At 32.3% G+C, this 18,556-nt stretch overlaps 1 protein-coding gene across 1 annotated transcript in view; it reads right to left on the reverse strand.

Annotated features, from left to right (window-relative positions):
- The window catches only part of LOC118187171 (uncharacterized), a 732,208-nt gene that overhangs the window by 55,851 nt on the left and 657,801 nt on the right, over nucleotides 1–18,556 (reverse strand). Inside the window, exon 5 of the mRNA XM_085815129.1 lies at nucleotides 16,144–16,307. Within this exon, the coding sequence (XP_085671255.1) occupies nucleotides 16,144–16,307 (164 nt within the window). The remainder of the gene's footprint in view (nucleotides 1–16,143; nucleotides 16,308–18,556) is intronic.

Below are 18,556 nucleotides of genomic sequence, written 5' to 3' on the forward strand. Positions count from 1 at the left end.
TCGCATAACTCAAAAGCGAGTAGCCTCAGAACGTTGAAATTTTGTATATAAGACTTCTATAACATGTAGATGTGCACATCGTATTTTGGTTTCAATCGGCCGCGCCAAACGTATATAAATATATTTATAAATATATCCACTCTGTTACCCGGCTCAGTGATCTCAGTTTCTTTACTCTTTTATGTTTGTAAATTGTACATTTTTTGCTTTAAAAATGATTGAATTATGTTGTTTTTATCTTCCGGTTAAAGTTTTTATGCCTTTCGTAATTCTGGAAGCAATATTTATACAATTATCAACAATTTAAAAGCTGTTTAAGTGCGGTTAAGGTTTAAATAACATGGCGGGCATATTTGTTTACATTTGAAACAGCAAAATTGTAGATTTATTGCCAATCTAGAGAGACTAAGCTTCGCAACACAAAAATAACGCCTTCATTTATTATTGCGAATTAAATCATGCTTAATCCTTTCTGGAATTTTTTCGAGGAAATAAGTATTTAAGATTTACTTCGTAATTTTTAATACAGGTATTTTGAGTTTTTACGTATTTTTGTCTTGTCTCGAAGTGAAAACTGAATTAATTGAATGAGAAATACTCAATCGTCTGTGAAAAATTTCTTTTTCGTTTTGTTTGCTTAATTTCTTTTATACATCGTTCTAGCGTTGTTATAGTATTTGAATAGAACATGTGGCAACGATTAGATAATTCTTTAAATGATATAAATTTTGTGCATTCTGAGTTATAATATGAACGAAATATAATACTGTTAAGTAAACCTAGCGCCAGAGTGTCCTTATGGTAAAGAAAGTGAATTTTAAAGAATGCATTTATTCTATTGTGGTTTATGCGTTGTCGGCGAAGTAGGTTTAATTCAATCTAATAAGTTAAATGAAATGCAAGAAAAAATGCGTATAATTTAATATTCCGTACAAGGAAGTCATGTGGTGTACACATCAGATTTTTTTAAAATTATTATTATTTTACTCGTAGAATGAGTAAAAGAATTTCCAGAATTTAAATACACGTGACATGAGAACGTGTGAAAGCATGAAACGTGAGAAAGCATAAAAGGTTATATTTCGTAATTTAAACAAAAGTGATTTTTTTTTTAATTTAAAAATGTCAGGGCAAGAATATTTACGTCATCTGAAAAATTTCTATTATTGAAATAATCTGTGTCTGCGACCAACGACTGAGGAAATAAAAGCCAAGGACTTTTGCGAACACTGTGTATATATAATCCTAGCGTATTTAGTAAACAAAACATTTTCATGCCATATATTATGTATCTCAAATATGCAATTTAGTTTTCAGGTCATAACATGATACACCCTTCTTCAAAAATCGTATTGCCTAGTAATATTTTCCGCTCGTCAAAAACTACATACAGGAGTAAATTAAAACTATTTTTAGTTTTGAAGGCAGACTTTAATTTCAACATTTTAAAATTATATTCCTATTTTTCGTGATTTTTTGTTCTCAAAACCATCCATGACATCGTATAGATCTATTTTATAGCTTTTGTTGTTATGTAGAAAGATTTCTGAGTACTGAATATGGATGTGGAATTCTTAAATAATTCTTAAATGATTTTTATTTGGAAAACGCTTCTCACAGCTGGCAAGATTTACAAACCACTGAGAGTAAATTTCGCGTTACAGCACTTCGAATTTTGTTCCGCAGATTGTATTTTAGAATAAACTGCATAATTCAAAAGGACTACCTTTCATGTTCCTGTTTTCATTTTCCTAGCAATAACGGTTTGGTTTATGTGATTACGGCAAAGCTTCAAGGTCTATCTGCCTAAGGAAAGGGATGTTTCGTGGAGGACTTTCTAAGGGAAACTAGCTCGTATACACTTTACACATGGGGAAAAACCCTAAAAGGCCCATGCAGCCATACCGTTCGTGGGATTCAAACCTCATGTCGAACTACCAGTGTTCAGCGACTTTACCCCTCGGCCACTGATGGGCCATAGCAATGACGGAAATAAAACTTTGAACCATTTCCTTTTTAAGGAGGAATTCTTCCTTGTGAATGCCACCGTGATCATAATTTAGTCGATATTTATAATTTGCAACCAAAAGTTTCGACGAAGTAAAAAAAAAAAAAATACAACAAACGTATGTGGTTTTTAAATCACAGTGGGATCTCTTTAAATACTTAATCTAGAGTAAAAATCTTTTTCTCCTTAGTTTAATTCTGCACGGTAACTTAGAACTTGATTATTCTTCATGCGTCAACAATCCACCTGAATAACCCGTGTAGAAAGTTTTTTCACGCAGAAAATTCCGTCCCTGAAAAGGCGTCGTCCAGGGCGAACTGCATCCTCTAGTTCCACAACTGCTTTTGCCATGAAATAATTCACGGCTCTTCTTGATGGAATTTTATATTACAAGACATTTTGTATGAATACAATGGAAATTGTATAAAGAATAGAACGACATAAAAATATCGTCTTCTGATGATATTATAGAAGAGTGGAAGCTGACGATAAAGAAAAAGAATGAAAAAAAAAGCGAAGTAAAAATCGGAGCTTGTTGAACAAATGAGTCTATGAGAAAGATAAAGCGCGGAAAGTGGAAGAGGAGAAAAATGAAGGGAAAGTTGGCAAACGGTAACAGCAGACGAAAACGTGCACTGAAAGCGGTTTACGCACATTCCATCAAGTACAGACATATAAAACGCGTCTCGATGATTTCATTTTGTTCAACAAAAAACGATACAAAGAAAAGGATTTGCTGACTATGTGTTTCTTCCAGTCGATAAGCCCGAAAATAAAAGAATAATATAGTAAAAAACGTGGGATGTTTCCATCAGTTTACCTAATATCAAGGCAGTTTGCACAGCAGAGATTCAAACGCCATCTCTTGATATGTTGGTAAACACAGTTTCTAGTCGCTTTCAAGCAAACATCTTTCTCTCTCGCGCGAAAATACATTCCAGTTACAGATTCTATTTGTTTCATTTCTCTATTTCTAAAAATGCCTAAGGGGAATACAGAGCGAATCTCACTCAGCAAGTATGTTATCTTTTAGAGTTTATTTCATTTCATCTGCTCTATCGTTGGATAGAGTGAAATTACATTGGATGCAAGAATAGAAATTGTGAAGTACAAAAGTAATAGGCATGCGATACTTTTATTTGATTTAACTCACTCTTGTTTTTATTAAATTTTCTTCCAGAAAGAGAATCCTTTCTCTGAGAATTATGAGCTATAAGTATTTTTATTCAAGATTTCTCACATTTTAGAAGAAAAATATAAAAGGACAAAGAAGACGATGCTTTGGAAAAGGGAAAAGTGTTGCGTACTAACAAATGAAATCACATCGTTAACAAACAAGCAACAGAAAAAAATCAGCAATAGTATGTGCAAATCGCAATTAATTACTTTTAAAAGTGGATTCCTAATAATAGCGATTTGTGTGAATCCTCGATTATTCTAAATTACATGAAATTCTATAAATTTTCATTTGTTTTGTACTTACGTATTACGCAACCACCTTAGTAGAAATCGCCAAATTTTCAGAAAATGCCAAACTTTGGCAACCATGAGCGCAATCATACTCATAAAAGTCCTTCAGTCAAGTAATGTCTCCATTTCCGTATACGTTTTTTTTTTTTTTTTTTTTTTGTGGTATTTCAAGATACAGCGTTTTTTGAAAAACATATCATGATATATTAAGTCTTAAGCTTAATTTTAAAATGTGCCCTTGTGGAATTTGCCAGAAGTGAAAGAAACTGCTTATATTAGGTATTAAATATTAGGTATTAAAATCTCTTAAGGGAACAAAAAGGAGATACATTTAGTAAGTAGATAGCCGGTGTTTCCAGGGTTTGCGCAATGCTGAATTTCTGTATTTCTCTAATTTTTATTTAAGCGCAAACAAATCGCAGTGAACTTGGCGAGAAGAATAACGAAAAAAAAATATAGACAGATTTAGAGAAGAATGTGGGTGTATTATTTCTCTAATCAATCTCCAAATTCTTATTCAATAATTAAAATTTGTATTTTACATTGCTAAAATACATTTCGTTTTTACGTGTTGATAATATTTGCCGATTTACACTAAATATCAATAACCCGGGAATCGTTCTAAACAAATTCATGAAAACCACCAGTTTGCACCCGATAATTACATTTTACCTTTTCACACGTAAAAAATTGCCAAATTGCTTAAAAGTGATTGCATTAATACGCAAGTACCATTTGTTTAATATATTTAATTTCCTCGTGGAGTTCAATGGTAATACAACTTACATCATAACTAAATGTTGCAAATAAACGATCATATCATGGAAGTGGTTATTTACACAGGAATGTTCGCATTCATTAATTTTTGTAACATGATTAGCATAATCGTTTCCATTTTGAGTTCAACAGCAATTTAAATAAGGGAACAAAAAGCGAAGATAATAATAAATAATATAAATGAGAAATCACATTCTTACTTATTCTTCTAACTTTACTTGATTAATTAAATTAATATTAAATATCGATTAATGGAATAGCATTTGCTTCCATCAAACACTGGATATGTGAATTTACCTTTATCCACGGAGATACTATCGCAAACATTTTCAGTTTGGAGCATTTTGTTTGCAATTATAAGTTTGTCAAAATCAATAAACAATGTACTTAAAAATAGAAAAAGACAATAAAGCATTATCAGCAAATTATAAAACATTAAAATTACTTCATTTTCTATATGATGTAAATTTTGAAAAAGTTGAAAACATTTGTATAACAAACTGAAATCAAACATTTGATGCTTTTCAACTTGTAAGGTGGAGCGCATGATTTCTTTTACTTTTTATCACTAAAAGGAGTTTAATTTTGCAAATTACTAAACAAAAAATGAAAGGATTTGTTTAAACAGAAAACACATTGCAATGTTGTAACGCACATCTGAAAATTTTCCTCCCACCAAGCTTGACACAGTGTCCTCCTGAAACACTCACTTTATTGCCGATAGTAAGTGCGCATGAAAACTGTTGCTTTCTCGGTTATCTACTAATACTTTCTCCTTTTGAAATCTTTTAATGACGCACTGTGATCACTACATCTGTAATGATATATAGTTTTCGGGATATTGTTGCTTTCTACGGGTTCGTGGATTTTAAGTGATTGATGATATCACTTGATAAAGAATCAAAACACAATTTATTCTTCAGTACTACATAGGAGAGTTCCAAGGACACGTTTACAGCCGATACTATCATAAACACGCTGAAACAATCAGCAACACAGCTTTCAGGCTAGAAGGCTATAACGATGAAGACAGTTTCATGGCAAAGCACTAAAGTACAGCTTCGGAATCGGTCGATCGCTCTCGAGCCTAATGTCTGAACTCGACAAGCGAGTATAATATCCTATATAGGTATTTCAAAACTGCATCAATAATTCGCGGAGTTTCGGGATTCGCGAGAGGGGAAGTAACGTAACTACCTCGAATAACGGGGGGATACTGTATTTATAGCTTTTGATTTATCTTCCAGAACTTTCTCGGGAAAATCGGTAAGAATTCGTTCTAGAATGTTCTCGTTCCGTCAATGGCATATCGACGATTTTGTCGTCAAATGGACGATTTCGCGCCAAATCTGGCAACCCTGCCTTCATGGCCATTTTCTATCAATCCCGAACCCACTTTGCAGGGAAGCTATGTTACCGCAGTTAGGCGTTTCTTTCACCCATTTACTTTTGCATCTGTGGGTAATTTTCCACTGAAGTCAGCCGCAGAGGTTTTTGTCAACTACAACAAAAGAGAGATACACAATGTTCTACGGCTAATCGTTTTTTTAAATACGCGAAATACGTACGTACGTACAGACGTCACGAAAAAATCAATTTTTAATCCATTTTGGAATATAGAAGAATCCTTGTGTGCAAACGCCACGCAAATAAAATAGTCAAAATGAATTCGGAAGCAGTCAAAATTTATATTTTCGTTAAATATGAACGATTACAATACTCTCTTTACTTCGCACAAGGAAGTAAAAATGGAATTCACGAAATTTATAACGACAATGATCATTACAGTAACACAAATACTGTGTTTTGCTATTAGCTTATTTTATTATTTATCTTGCGCTTAAATGCATTAAAAATCGCCTATAATCTAATCAAAAGCCACTGAGATTATATAATTTCCATTTCAATTACCTAGCCATATAAACTAGGATATTTTTCAAGCATCAAGGAAAAGACTCGTCAGATAAAGATTGTCAAAGTGATACCAGTTGTTTAATTAAGACGAGATGTCTTGTGTAAACACTTGTAGGATTCCTCACTGCGTAATTCTAAGTTACTGTTGAAAATGAAGAATCTTAAGAACTAGTAAGCGGATAATCGTTTGAGTTCGTGTGACAGCAAACAACAAACTTTTAAGATACTAAACTAAAACTACTTATACTATTTTACTAAAACTTTTAAGATAAAATAATACAATATACGCATTATAAACATTAATTCGTCCTCCAGGTTTTACTTACCCTTGCACTGCTTTTAGTGAACAGTAAATATTTTTTTTTGCACAAAATGTGCGATTGGTTTGGTTCAGTTGATTATCGCAAAACATACTAGGGCTATCTGCCTGAGCGGAAGGATGTCTTCGGAGAGGAATTTTTAAGACAAACTGACTCGTATACACGTTACACACCGGGAAAACCACAAAAATGCCCGTGTAGCCAATCCGTTTTCCCTGAATTGAACCCAGGTCGGAACTACCAGATTTCAGCAATTTTACTCTCGGCCTCTGGTCGGCAAACAACTTGTCGAAATCTAGCTCCATTGATATTACTTGTAGCTGCATTTCATATTCTGAATTTAATTTGTTTCAAATGTTTGAAAAATATATTGTTCCAAATCGATTAAAATGTTTATAGCTGCATGAGAAACTTCTAGATGTTCTGCCAGAATTTGAAAGCAAAAATTTAGGAGCTGCAAATGTCGTATCTGTTGTTCTTTTTTCTCCGTTGAAAGCCTTCTGATTTATCGTGCCCGAATGGACCAGTCATACTTCGTTTTTCTTCTGTAAAAAATTATTTTATAGTTTTCTTCAACTGAAAAAGGTGCTCGAGGTAGAATTTTTAATAATTTGTCTAAATATATTTCACTTTCCTCTGGAAAACTTTAGTTTTGCAAAGCATTCCAAGTCGTTCCCTTTGATATGTAATGATCAAATTTAAATTTAAAACAAATCTTTAACTAAACATATTTTCGTACTTTTTAGTTAATAAACACTTATCAAGTAACGTGAGTGCTTCATAATTTCCTTTTCAAATTTTTAATTTGACTCGCGGAAATCTGGTGTTTGAATGGCTGAACCGCGGGGTTCCACGGAACACAATTTCAACTCCACTGAATAAGGCTACGTTTAATTTACGTATTTGATTAGTTTAGGTCATTTGCATACGGCTACGCATACTAGGGTTATCTGTCTAACGGGGAGGCATGCCTCCTTGGATGACTTTCTAAGAGAACACAATACACTTTCTTACAGACTTTCTAAGAAAGCACCATACATATTCCTGTTATAATGTGAAAAACTGCGAAACCAAATCATGCAGCTAACCCGTTTGGATGGGATCGAATCCGGGCAAACTCCCAGTATTCGGCAATACTAACTACTCCGTCCTTTCATTTAGGAACTTGAATAGCAGAACGCTGAATATTTTCGGGTTATAAATAGGTCAGTCATAGGTCATGTTATAAATTTGATATCTAATTACATGACTTCACTTGAAAATTTAGTTTGCTTGAATTCAGGGCTTAATTTTTTAAATGAGAAATGTTAGAAGTCGATGGAAGGCCGTCAAAAAAGGTGAAAAGTAAATTAATAATTAAAATAATAAAATATTATTCATTGAAAGGAAATAAATTGTAAAGATGTGAATAAAAATAAGTATTTAAAATAATAATAGGTAATTAAGCAATGTATTTATATACCAGAGCTCATCTTATTTGGTGCTGCAGATAGAATTAAGATTTCAATCTAAAACTAAGAAATACCGGAGATGGATTTCAGTGAGTTCGACTGAATTACATTTTATTCTTTCTTACATTACCTTTCATCAGCTATTTTAGGCACACAGCCTGCGTAATGCATCATTTCTTGTTCACTGTCTCACTTCACATGTAATCCTTCTTATAGAAGGTGTTTACATCTTTTTTGAACGATTCTGATAAAGAATTTAGAAGAAAAAGCAAATTTTTTTAATAAATTGTCTGAGATCTGCTCAATATTTCAACTGAGAAATAATATCTCCTAGTTTAAACTTTTTTCTTTCAAAATGGTGCGTGTAAACAAGCTATAATAGTTGGATGAAGGATAAGTTTTTGCGCTTTTCGAAGAGAATTATTCCTAGTTTATAATTCAAAACTTTTATGAAATACATGATATTAAAATTTCTAAGTGCAAAATAAGCAACACTATTAATCGTAAAAGTGAAAATCGTCAATCATTACTTCAACATGGAGGGCATGAATCAAACAAGTACGCGATGAAGGTTTTCTAATCTTCATCGCATAGAATCTTTAAATACATTTTAACTATACTAAATAAAATAATAAACCAAGATCGATAGTTTAAAAAAGGCTAAAAAAATAACGTTCACCAGCTTTCGTCGAGCCATGTGGCTCAAGGTAGAATCGTCAACAATATGCAAGACCCTGTACGAAAACTATTTAGCAAGAGATAAATGGAAATATGTTGTGACTATCAATCAAGCATGGGTTTACTTAAATGAGTGCAACAAAAAAAGAGCTTTTAGAGAAAACGAAGAGAAATAATGTACATATTTAGTTCCGTCAATGGAAAGAAAATTTCAATAAGGGGTTTACGATTATTGCAGGATTCTCTTACAGTGGCAAATTAAAAATAAGAAAAGTGCGAAAATATTAAAATCGAATCTAAAGACTATCAAGAAAAAGCTTTGCATCCGATATTTACAGAATAAATTCCATCTCTTTATCCCAGTGACTTCCAACGCGTGAGAAAGTACTCATACGTAGAAAAATACTATTGCATTTCTTTAAGAAATGAGGACTTATTCAGGTATTTTATATATACCATTTCAACGTCTTCCTGCAAATGATCCTGACATTTCACCTATGTGTATGACTACTAATGACTATTGTGTCCCTATGATCCTGCTATTTCATCTATGTGTATGACTACTAATAACTATTGTGTCCCTATGTGTATGACTACTAATGACTGCTGTGTCCCTGTGTGTATGACTACTAATGTTTATTGTGTCCTTGGTCTCTCGTAAAGAGTTTCTTTCAAGCGCAAATCCTACCACGATGGATGGAATCTGGGAAATAGTGGAAGAGGAATGGAAACCAACACCCATGGAAATTTCACGAAGAGCTTTTCGATCATGGAAATCGAGATGCAGAAAAAAAGGCTATAATATCGAACATTAAAAAATAATCTTTATATTTTACACATTAATTAGACGGACCGAAAATCGTTCTATAAGTGTGTAAACACCCTCTGTTGTAATTCAGTTGAACGCCCCTTCTAACGCACCCGGCTTATAACGAAGTTCTGGATATAACGAATAAACATTCGCATCATCCCTAATTTACTATATATATTTAAAAGTTATTTTATACTGTCATAGTGAACTTTCAAAGGCATGGATAGTTGATGTAAAGAATCATTGTACTTTTCATATTTGTTTTCCAAAATTTAGTGCAAGTTTTATCGAAAGAGATTGCAAACCCTTAAATTATCTCAGTTTATGGTGGACATTCCGCATTCCATTCATAAAAGAAAATATCTTTACATTATTTTTCTTTTTACGTTCAACAGTACTTTTCTCTATTTTCTATACAAAAAGTATGCTAAGCAGTTGTAACACCCAGTCTAGGAGTACGAGTATAAAATAAGCATTCTTGCAACACCATTTGTGTATCATGTATGTGACCATTAAATTAAAGAACATAAGTGTATTTCTTTATTCGAATCAAATACTTTAACTGAGTTGTCAGAAAGAGTTTTATTCGAAGTTGGTACTGTAATTTTGAAATGTTCCCTATTTAGGAAAAAATGAAGTTGTGAATCTTATGAGTTTGGGTTATACACTTGATTCGTGTTTTAGGAAATGAATATTTTTAAGTGTAAATGCTATCTAAATTCTGTTCTCCGAATGAGATTTTCTCATTTTTCAGGTCTTTTGAAAGATTAAGGATCTTCTTCACAAAAACTACTGAATCTTTCTTATCATACATATCTTAAACATAAATTCGTGAGTACTTTTTGTCATTGGTTTTCATACAAATGTATAAACATTATTTTATATCTTTTGAGATAATCTACTTATAGAATCGGATAATTTTTGGTCCCTTGAAGCACATTATAACGGGGTTGTATTGTATATTCCTACAGGGATGGACCGTTAAAAACTATCAGTTCTTTTTACTGAAATTGAATGATGTTGGACAAGCAGTGTGTAATATAAAATACAGTGTGCTCTCTATTATCCGAGCTAATGCCGGAGAAACAGGTAATTGCAAAACACGGGATAGTTACTAAACATAGATAATCCAAGCTATCAATTTTCATGCATATGGGTGTTCATTTCTTAAAAATCGGTAATTTTAGTTTGTTTCTGAGAATACTTAAATATTTGTGGAATTTCACTGCATATATTTCGAAATGCTATTTCATCATTGCATTCGAATTCTTTATGGTCGACTGGTTCTGCTCATTTTTGGTTAAACCGCGTCAACATAGCTAAATATAAGTTTTGGTGTGTCGAGAGTTTCTTCGGTTGTCGCACTGTCGCAATCTTTTGTAAAGGCCTCGACCTTCTTCTTTCTTTGCATCACTTAATTATTTACATTTTGTTTAACAATATCAGGAAAATTTTGCTCGCCAGTTCTTCGGCGAGCTTTGTTGTCCATTTCGCCATATTCAAATCTTTTGATTCAGCTAAGTTTTTGTTTTAATATTAAAACCACTTTCCTGCTCTCAGTAATCGCAGCATGTTCTTTATCCATTTGTTTGTTCCAAATTTTTAAATCAAATTTTGAAAGAATGAGTAGGAAATATACACGTAGATATATAGCTACGAAACAAAAAATAATCTAGGGATTGACATTCTCCGGGGCCCACCAGCGGCCGAGCGGTAAAGTCGTTGAACACTGGTAGTTCGGTCCGAGGTTCGAATCCCACGAACGGGCTGGCTGCATGGGCGTTTTCGTGCTTTTCCCGATGTGTAACGTGTATACGAGCCAGTTTCCCTTAGAAAGTCCTCCAAGAAGGCATCCCTCCCCTTAGGCCGATAGCCCTAGTGTGCTTTGCCATAATTAAATACACACACACACACATACACACATTCTCCGGACTCTGCACATGCAGATAAAATTGTTAGACGTAATCGTTGAAACTAAACTATTAAATGCCATTCAAGCGATTCATAGAGCATGATGTTTACATCACACACGGATAATCCGCACCCATATAATCGAGAGAACACTGTCTCGCATTCAAAAGGGTTTCCTTTCCATCAATTGAAAATTACCCCAATAAAGAAGCTGTCTCGATATTTCGATGGCAAATGAAAAGACCTACTCAAAATATGAGTTTTAACTCACTTCATTGCTTTTGTTATGGAAAAGCATACATAATTTCAGAATGTCTGTCTTGAAAAGAATAAAAAAATCAAGCCAAAATGCATAGAGTTCTTAATCTAGAATGTCTCTGATAAAACTGAGAAGAAATAACCGAATAACAGAGAAGAAAAATTTGATATAATAAAGACCTAGCTAAACGAAAAAAAATTATGGCCAAACAAGAAAAGAGAAACGGTGTTTGAAATGTCTTATTCAGAAACTACTCGGAACAGAAATGTAAAGAAAATGACGAAACTGAAAAAAGACTTCACGTGATTAAATTCTAAAGCAATAATCATACTAATCAAGAAATGAATTCAGCTTGCACAATCAATCAAGAAAGCAAAATCTCCAATCAAGAAACTGCAAATAAGAATGAAAGCGACAGAAATTGTGGCGCTTTGGGCGAATTAAGCAAGCTTTTCACAGGCCGGTGTTGAATAAGCATCGCAAAACTGGTTAAAATAAAAAGAGGAATGACACGGCACACAAAAAGGATCCATGATAACTTGTTACACTAACTACGCTTGTTATAATTCGATACGCTACATATTTTTACTCTTAAAGATTACATTGTGTTTATTAGATTAAGAAAAAGCACAGCGATTCGACTATTATATTTCATCAAATTATAACAAAGCACAGCTATTGGTCTATTAGAATTTTTATCGGTCTATAAGATTATGCCAGATTATAAAAAAAAACTGCTATTGATCTCTTAGATTTCATTGAATTATACTAGAGCACGACTATCCGTCTATTAGATTTTTTATCGGTATGCTAGATTTCTTTAGATTATAACAAAGCACGGCTGTTGGTCCATTAAAATTCACCAGGTTCATAAAGAACGGCTATTGGCATATTAGATTTTTTTATTCGTGTATTACATTTCATGAGCTTATATTTTTTTACCTGTCAATTACATTTCATCAGGTTATAATAAAGCACTGTTATTTCTATACTACATTTACAGATTAAAACAAAGCACAGTTATTGGTTTATAAGATTTTTTGTAGGTCTATTAGATTTCATCAGATTATACAAAAGTATGGCTATCTGCTACGACTTTTAGAGATCTATTACTCGTTCGCTATTTGATTCAAAGAAATGATTCATTTTACTAAGTCAGCCAACGCCTGATTAAAAAAATAAAATAAAAAAGAAAAATGAAAAAGACTTAATTGGACCCTTTGGACGTAATTTAAAATCTGAAAGGCTTCAGATTTTAAATTACGTCCAAAGGGGCTTTTTTTAACGTTTTGTGTGTTACCTTTATTTATTAAATATCATGTTCAACGCACACAAACCATAAAATTCAGTTCAACAGCAGTATCTCAAAATAATTTTAAAATGAGCATATCCTTAGAATTTCCTATACAAAGCCTCGCGCGCTCGAGATAATTTTTTTTTTTTTTTCCGTACAATGTTGTCACTGCTCAATCTGAAATCTTTAGTTTGTTAATCAAAAATTCATTGAAGTGTTACAATATATGAAATCGATAATAAAACAAATTTCAAATTCAAATTGGGGCCTCCACATGCCCATATTCTATGGAAGATTACGTTATTGAAATTTTGATGGCTCTAGGCACCGTTCTTTTATCGCAATGCGGGAACATACTTACATTCATGCAGACTCTTCATTATTTAATTTTTTAAAATATAATACAGGGCTAGCGATAATATTTGGTGGCAACAATTTGAAACGTGATTCGCCATTTATAGGTTTCAGCGCAAAATGCCCAAACGAAATTAATAGTCTTTCAGGGCAATTTGCCCCTTTGGACTAAACATTCTGAAAGCTTTTAGGTTTCATATTACGCCCAAAGGGGCGTTTTTTTCATTAACAGATATATACGTCATGAGAGCATTTGGACTAACTCCCCTGCGACGTAAAATTATTTAAAAACAGCATATCTTTAGAATTTCCGATAGACAGTCTCGCGCGCTGCAGACAAGAATGTTTTTTCGTACAGTGTTGCCCCTGCTTGCTTTGAAAAACATTGAGTTTTTTAATCGAAATTTCGCTAAATTAAAAAAATATGAAATAGATAATAGAACAAATTTGAAATTCAAAATTTGGGCTTTCAGGTGCCCTTATATTTAGGTGGAGGACTACGTTATTCGGCGGCTCTAGGTACTGTTGTTTTTTGTACCGCTGTTTGTTGTACAATAGGAAAATATACATATATTCATGCAGATTCATCATTATTTAATTTCTTTAAATATAACACAGAGCGATAATATTTGGTGGCAACAATCTGAAAAGTGATTCAACGCTTTAAATGATTTGATAAAAATGCCGTTCGAGATTAATAGCCCTTCTCGGGTAACGCCCTTTTGGGTTAAAAAATGGGATGGCTCACTGGCTTTTCTACAGTTCACACACCGAGAGGTTTTAGAAGAAGCGTATCAGGAAAAAGTGAATTTAACTTTTTTCATTTATGAACTTAAGGTAAACTTTTTATTTTGAAATTTTAGTTATGCAGAAAGGGAATTTTACAGAATCTCAAAACCACAGTTGAAAGAAATCAGGCCAGGTAATTAGCGTTAGAATGAGTTGGTCTTCAACTGCTCGTTCAATTCTTTTCGCTCCATTCTCATGCACAGTTACTGATTTTTAGTGAGCGGTGAGTCATGAAAAGAAACCAATTCAGTTGAATCAGCAAACGGTTCTTACCGGATCTGATAAATAAGCGGTTATGCCCATCTATAATGGCTATCCGTCAATGGAAAGGGGTGCATTCGTGGAGAGCTTCTTGCGAAAATCGTATTTGTATGGAAAAACACATGAAAGTTTTCACGAAGGCAACATATTCGTTGGGATTTGAATCTAGGTCGAACTACCAGTGCTTAGTAGTTTTATTCGTTTGGCCACTAACAGAGGCTATTATTGAAGAAATGTGGGAATGTGGTCAATCATACATGCATGTAATGTCAGATAAAAATACAGATATGACAATTCTAACTTTAATTTGCAATAGTCCATTAAATCTCCAATTGAATTTTGTTATTTCTCCTTTCCATCATAAAAATAGTGATTATGTATAATAAACTCATCCAAACTGCGTTATTTCAAAATGAATGTTCCTTGCATTATTCTTACATAATGCAAATGCTAGCAAAACGCTTCAGCCAACTATAATTTTAAATATGGGAACGGAATTTTAAATTTATGAAATAAGGATAAAGTGCAATTAAATCATTCTGCACTAAACTATCAACTTGGTCATATCGCATTGTTGCGGTCTCTTTTTATCAATTTTATCCTCATAACATTGAAAGAGAGCACACATGTGATGAAGAAGAGGCGCGTAAATTGTGTCTATTGCACTGCAAGAACAGGTGGGCAGACTGCGCTGTATAATTAAGATTAAGAATATGCTTCTCGAGAAATAAACTGTGTAGAATCGTTCATGAGTGCAGTCACTTCTTTACGCATCTACATGCCAATAACTCTAAATTATTTAATATATATATATATATATATATATATATTTTTCAAACATAAAAATTAAATTAAAAATTAAATAAGAAAGAGGTACTAATTCTAACAAGAAAGTACATTTAATTAAATAAATTATAATAACATTTAATTAAATAAATTATAATAACATTTAATTAAATAAATAATAATTTAATAAAATAAAAAATTTAATTAAATAATAGAATAAAATTAATGTTAATCAATATAACATGATAAAATTTGAAAATTCCTTTTCAATAAGCAATGGCAGTATTTTAAACATAGCCATGTTTTTAAACAGCACTTAAATAACTATAACACTAGTTATCTGAATTCAACTGTCCTTAACAAAGTATGAAGTTGAGAATGAAACGAAACCTCATAATAGCATTCAAATAACATAGCCCACAACAGAAATTGTTATCAGTATAAAACTGGTCAAATTTGCAGGTCTACAGTTTCGTAGGTTAATTTGAACCTTCTTCGTGTGCAGAAATAAAAATTGAAGAAGAAGAAAGGTGCTCACACAATAACAATAGGCCAAAAATTCCTAAGGCTTCTCCTAAGGTAAAAGAAAGAGAGCAGCTGGAGATATCTGCTGGTAAATCCTGAAAACAATAACGAAAAAATTTCTTTAAAAGTTTAAAGCTTTTTGCAACTGATAGAATCAGTGGTGTGTTTTATCTCCATTATCTGGAACTTTATTTAACTTTTTGCTATTTCTAATGCGTATGAACATGTTTACTATTCCTCATTTTCACGTCCGCACCTGAAAATGGTTCTATTTAGGCTTTGAAACTCTAGTCCTGTAAATTTGCAAAATGTATGCTAATGCTTCTTATTATAATATCTTTATATTTATTTTATGATGTATTCTCTTTCTTATAACTGAACAAATTAGTATTAATGGTTTTAACTCACGGATTATGCTTAAGATTAATTTAATTTCTGAAGCTAAGATTGAAGTCATGGATAATAAAATAAGCAATTTAGATATTCAATTTAAGTAAACACATATCAATAAATAAATGGAAATTCGAAAACTTACTCAGGTTCGACGAAATTTTCTGGGAAAACGTTCCTCCTCGTCCGAGATATTATTTCTGAGTCTGAAGTGTTGTGGGTGGGGGGTATGTTACACGTGACAAGAATCATCTGGAGTTCTTCTTGAGGTTCTTCTACTATTAATCTGTGATAGTATATTCGCACACCCTGAAAATAAATAAATTATTTAATTTCTGAACGACATTACATGTATAAGTAAAGATTAAAAATATATGTTTAACTGAAAAACTGTGAATGTTGTAGTCTAGAGTAATTCATTTAACTTCATAAGATTAATATATGCAAATGTAAAATCTGCATGTATAAACGCTTGAATATTTCAAAGTTAATATTACAGATTATTAAAGTTTTAAATTCCTGCGAGCCGCGAAGTCCTCTCGAGAGGGTCGTGGAATTACTTTTATATTCACAAAATTACTGAAACCTCAAAAACAATTGAATGATATTGAGCTAACTAATTTCGAATTATACATTCATATACTAATTTCGTACAGCTTTTTAATTCTGCAAGATTTGGTAAGGTATAAATGATTTCAAACTTACTTTTTATTTAGCTTGATATTTATCTATTGTAACTGCCAATCTCTATCTTTTATATAAATTGATGTTCAAAATTAATTTTATCTTCAACAAAATCACTAAAATATATAAATAATAATAATAACCATTTAATGATTCTGGGCAAATAATTTCATTTCGAATTACACATATAATAATTTTATTCACCTTTTAAATCTGAATCGTGTCAAGTTTTGTAATGCATAGTTGGTTTGTAGTTTAATTTATTTCTTCTTAATATTTATCCATTTTTGTCTACTACTCAAGTTGTCATATTTCTGCTTTTTTGTATCAATTGATGCCCAAAATTACATTTACCTCACTAAATCACTGAAATCAACGTCCAGACTCTTCTTTATGACCCAAAATCAGTATGTAATAATTTTATGATTTAAATTTTATTTCGAAAAATTCCTTGGAAAGTAGTTTTTGAGGCTAAAGGTGCAATTTTTCCAGGAGTTTCCAATAGTGACCTACGCAGCGGTAGGAGGTTATCAAGTGCCGACCATTGCTGAGTTTTTAAACTAATTTAAGCAGTGGTAAGTAACAGAGAGCTGCAAAAAGCAGTCAGGCAGTTAGAGTTTAGTTGTTAAAGTTGAGACTATTAAATCTGTAAAAAACTTATGATATTGTGTTTAATCCTCAAAATGCCCTTCGACATTTTGTGAGCGATGTGCAATATTCTTATAACGTTGAGGAGAGTTTTAGCATATATATCACTGCTCTTGCCTCAAATAAAATTTGAAATTTTACTTGTTCATGTGTCTTGGTTGTTTAAAGATATGCTGAAGAAACTAATACGCAGACACAAAGAGATAAATTAGCTAACCAATCACAAATAATTTCCTTGATTTAAAATTATTAACAGTCTCCTTGGGTGCTCTAAAACTTATTGCTGATAAAGAAATTAGTAAATTTAGTTAAATGAAATTGTTAGCTAAAATTATGATAATTCCTTTCTAATACTTTAAAGATGATTAGACACCTAGATGATTTCCATCCCGATGTTAAATCTGTGGTTTTACCACTTAAACCAATATCGATCTTACGCAGCCAATGAACAAGTACGTGACTGTTAATTTAAAAAAAAATATTATCTACGCCGTACGTAGTCGCAAGCACTTAAAGACGTTGATGAAAACCTGGTATTACTTTGCGGCACTTTTAAAAGGATTACAATATTTAAAATAGTGTATGTGAAGATTTAACAAATGTAAACATGAATGCTATGTGGAAGAGTATGTGAGCCTATTTTGTTCATGATTATCATGATTTTAATCAATAGGGTGAAAAGAAGAATGTCCTTGTAAGTCTCTTCGACATTAGTAGGTAACACGGTCAGACGACAATTCAAGGTACGAACTCTATAGTACATTGAGTGTCAGAATGTCAGAAAATTCCGAAATAAAATTAACCAAAGGCCACAAAACTTTGAAAATCTAATATCAATACAGCTGATTTTTTTTTTAATTGACGCCCTGCTTTCTTCCTAAGTTCACATTTAAGCTAAATATATTTCTTAAGTTCCCCTTTTCCATATTCCATATTTCTACCTATGGATATTTTTAAAAGAATGTAGTAAAGGTAAGGAAGATACAAAAATTCATAAAACAAACATTCGCGTTAAATAATGAAAGAAAAAAATACCTTCGTCTAAACACGCTTCTACGAGGTGCGTAAATAAAATAATAAGACTGAATATTTTGTAACTTTTTATTCAATTAACAGTACAATCTCACATTGTCTTCTTTAAATTAATCATCTTGGGAAGCCACACAGCGTTGGAGACGAGTTTTACAATCTTACAGTGCAGACCACTAGAACTTGGATGTGGAGCC

The sequence above is a fragment of the Stegodyphus dumicola genome, chromosome 4 (genome assembly GCF_044657685.1).
Source record: "Stegodyphus dumicola isolate Sdum_Otavi_A_Nest chromosome 4, ASM4465768v1".
Taxonomy (NCBI): Eukaryota; Metazoa; Arthropoda; class Arachnida; order Araneae; family Eresidae; genus Stegodyphus; species Stegodyphus dumicola.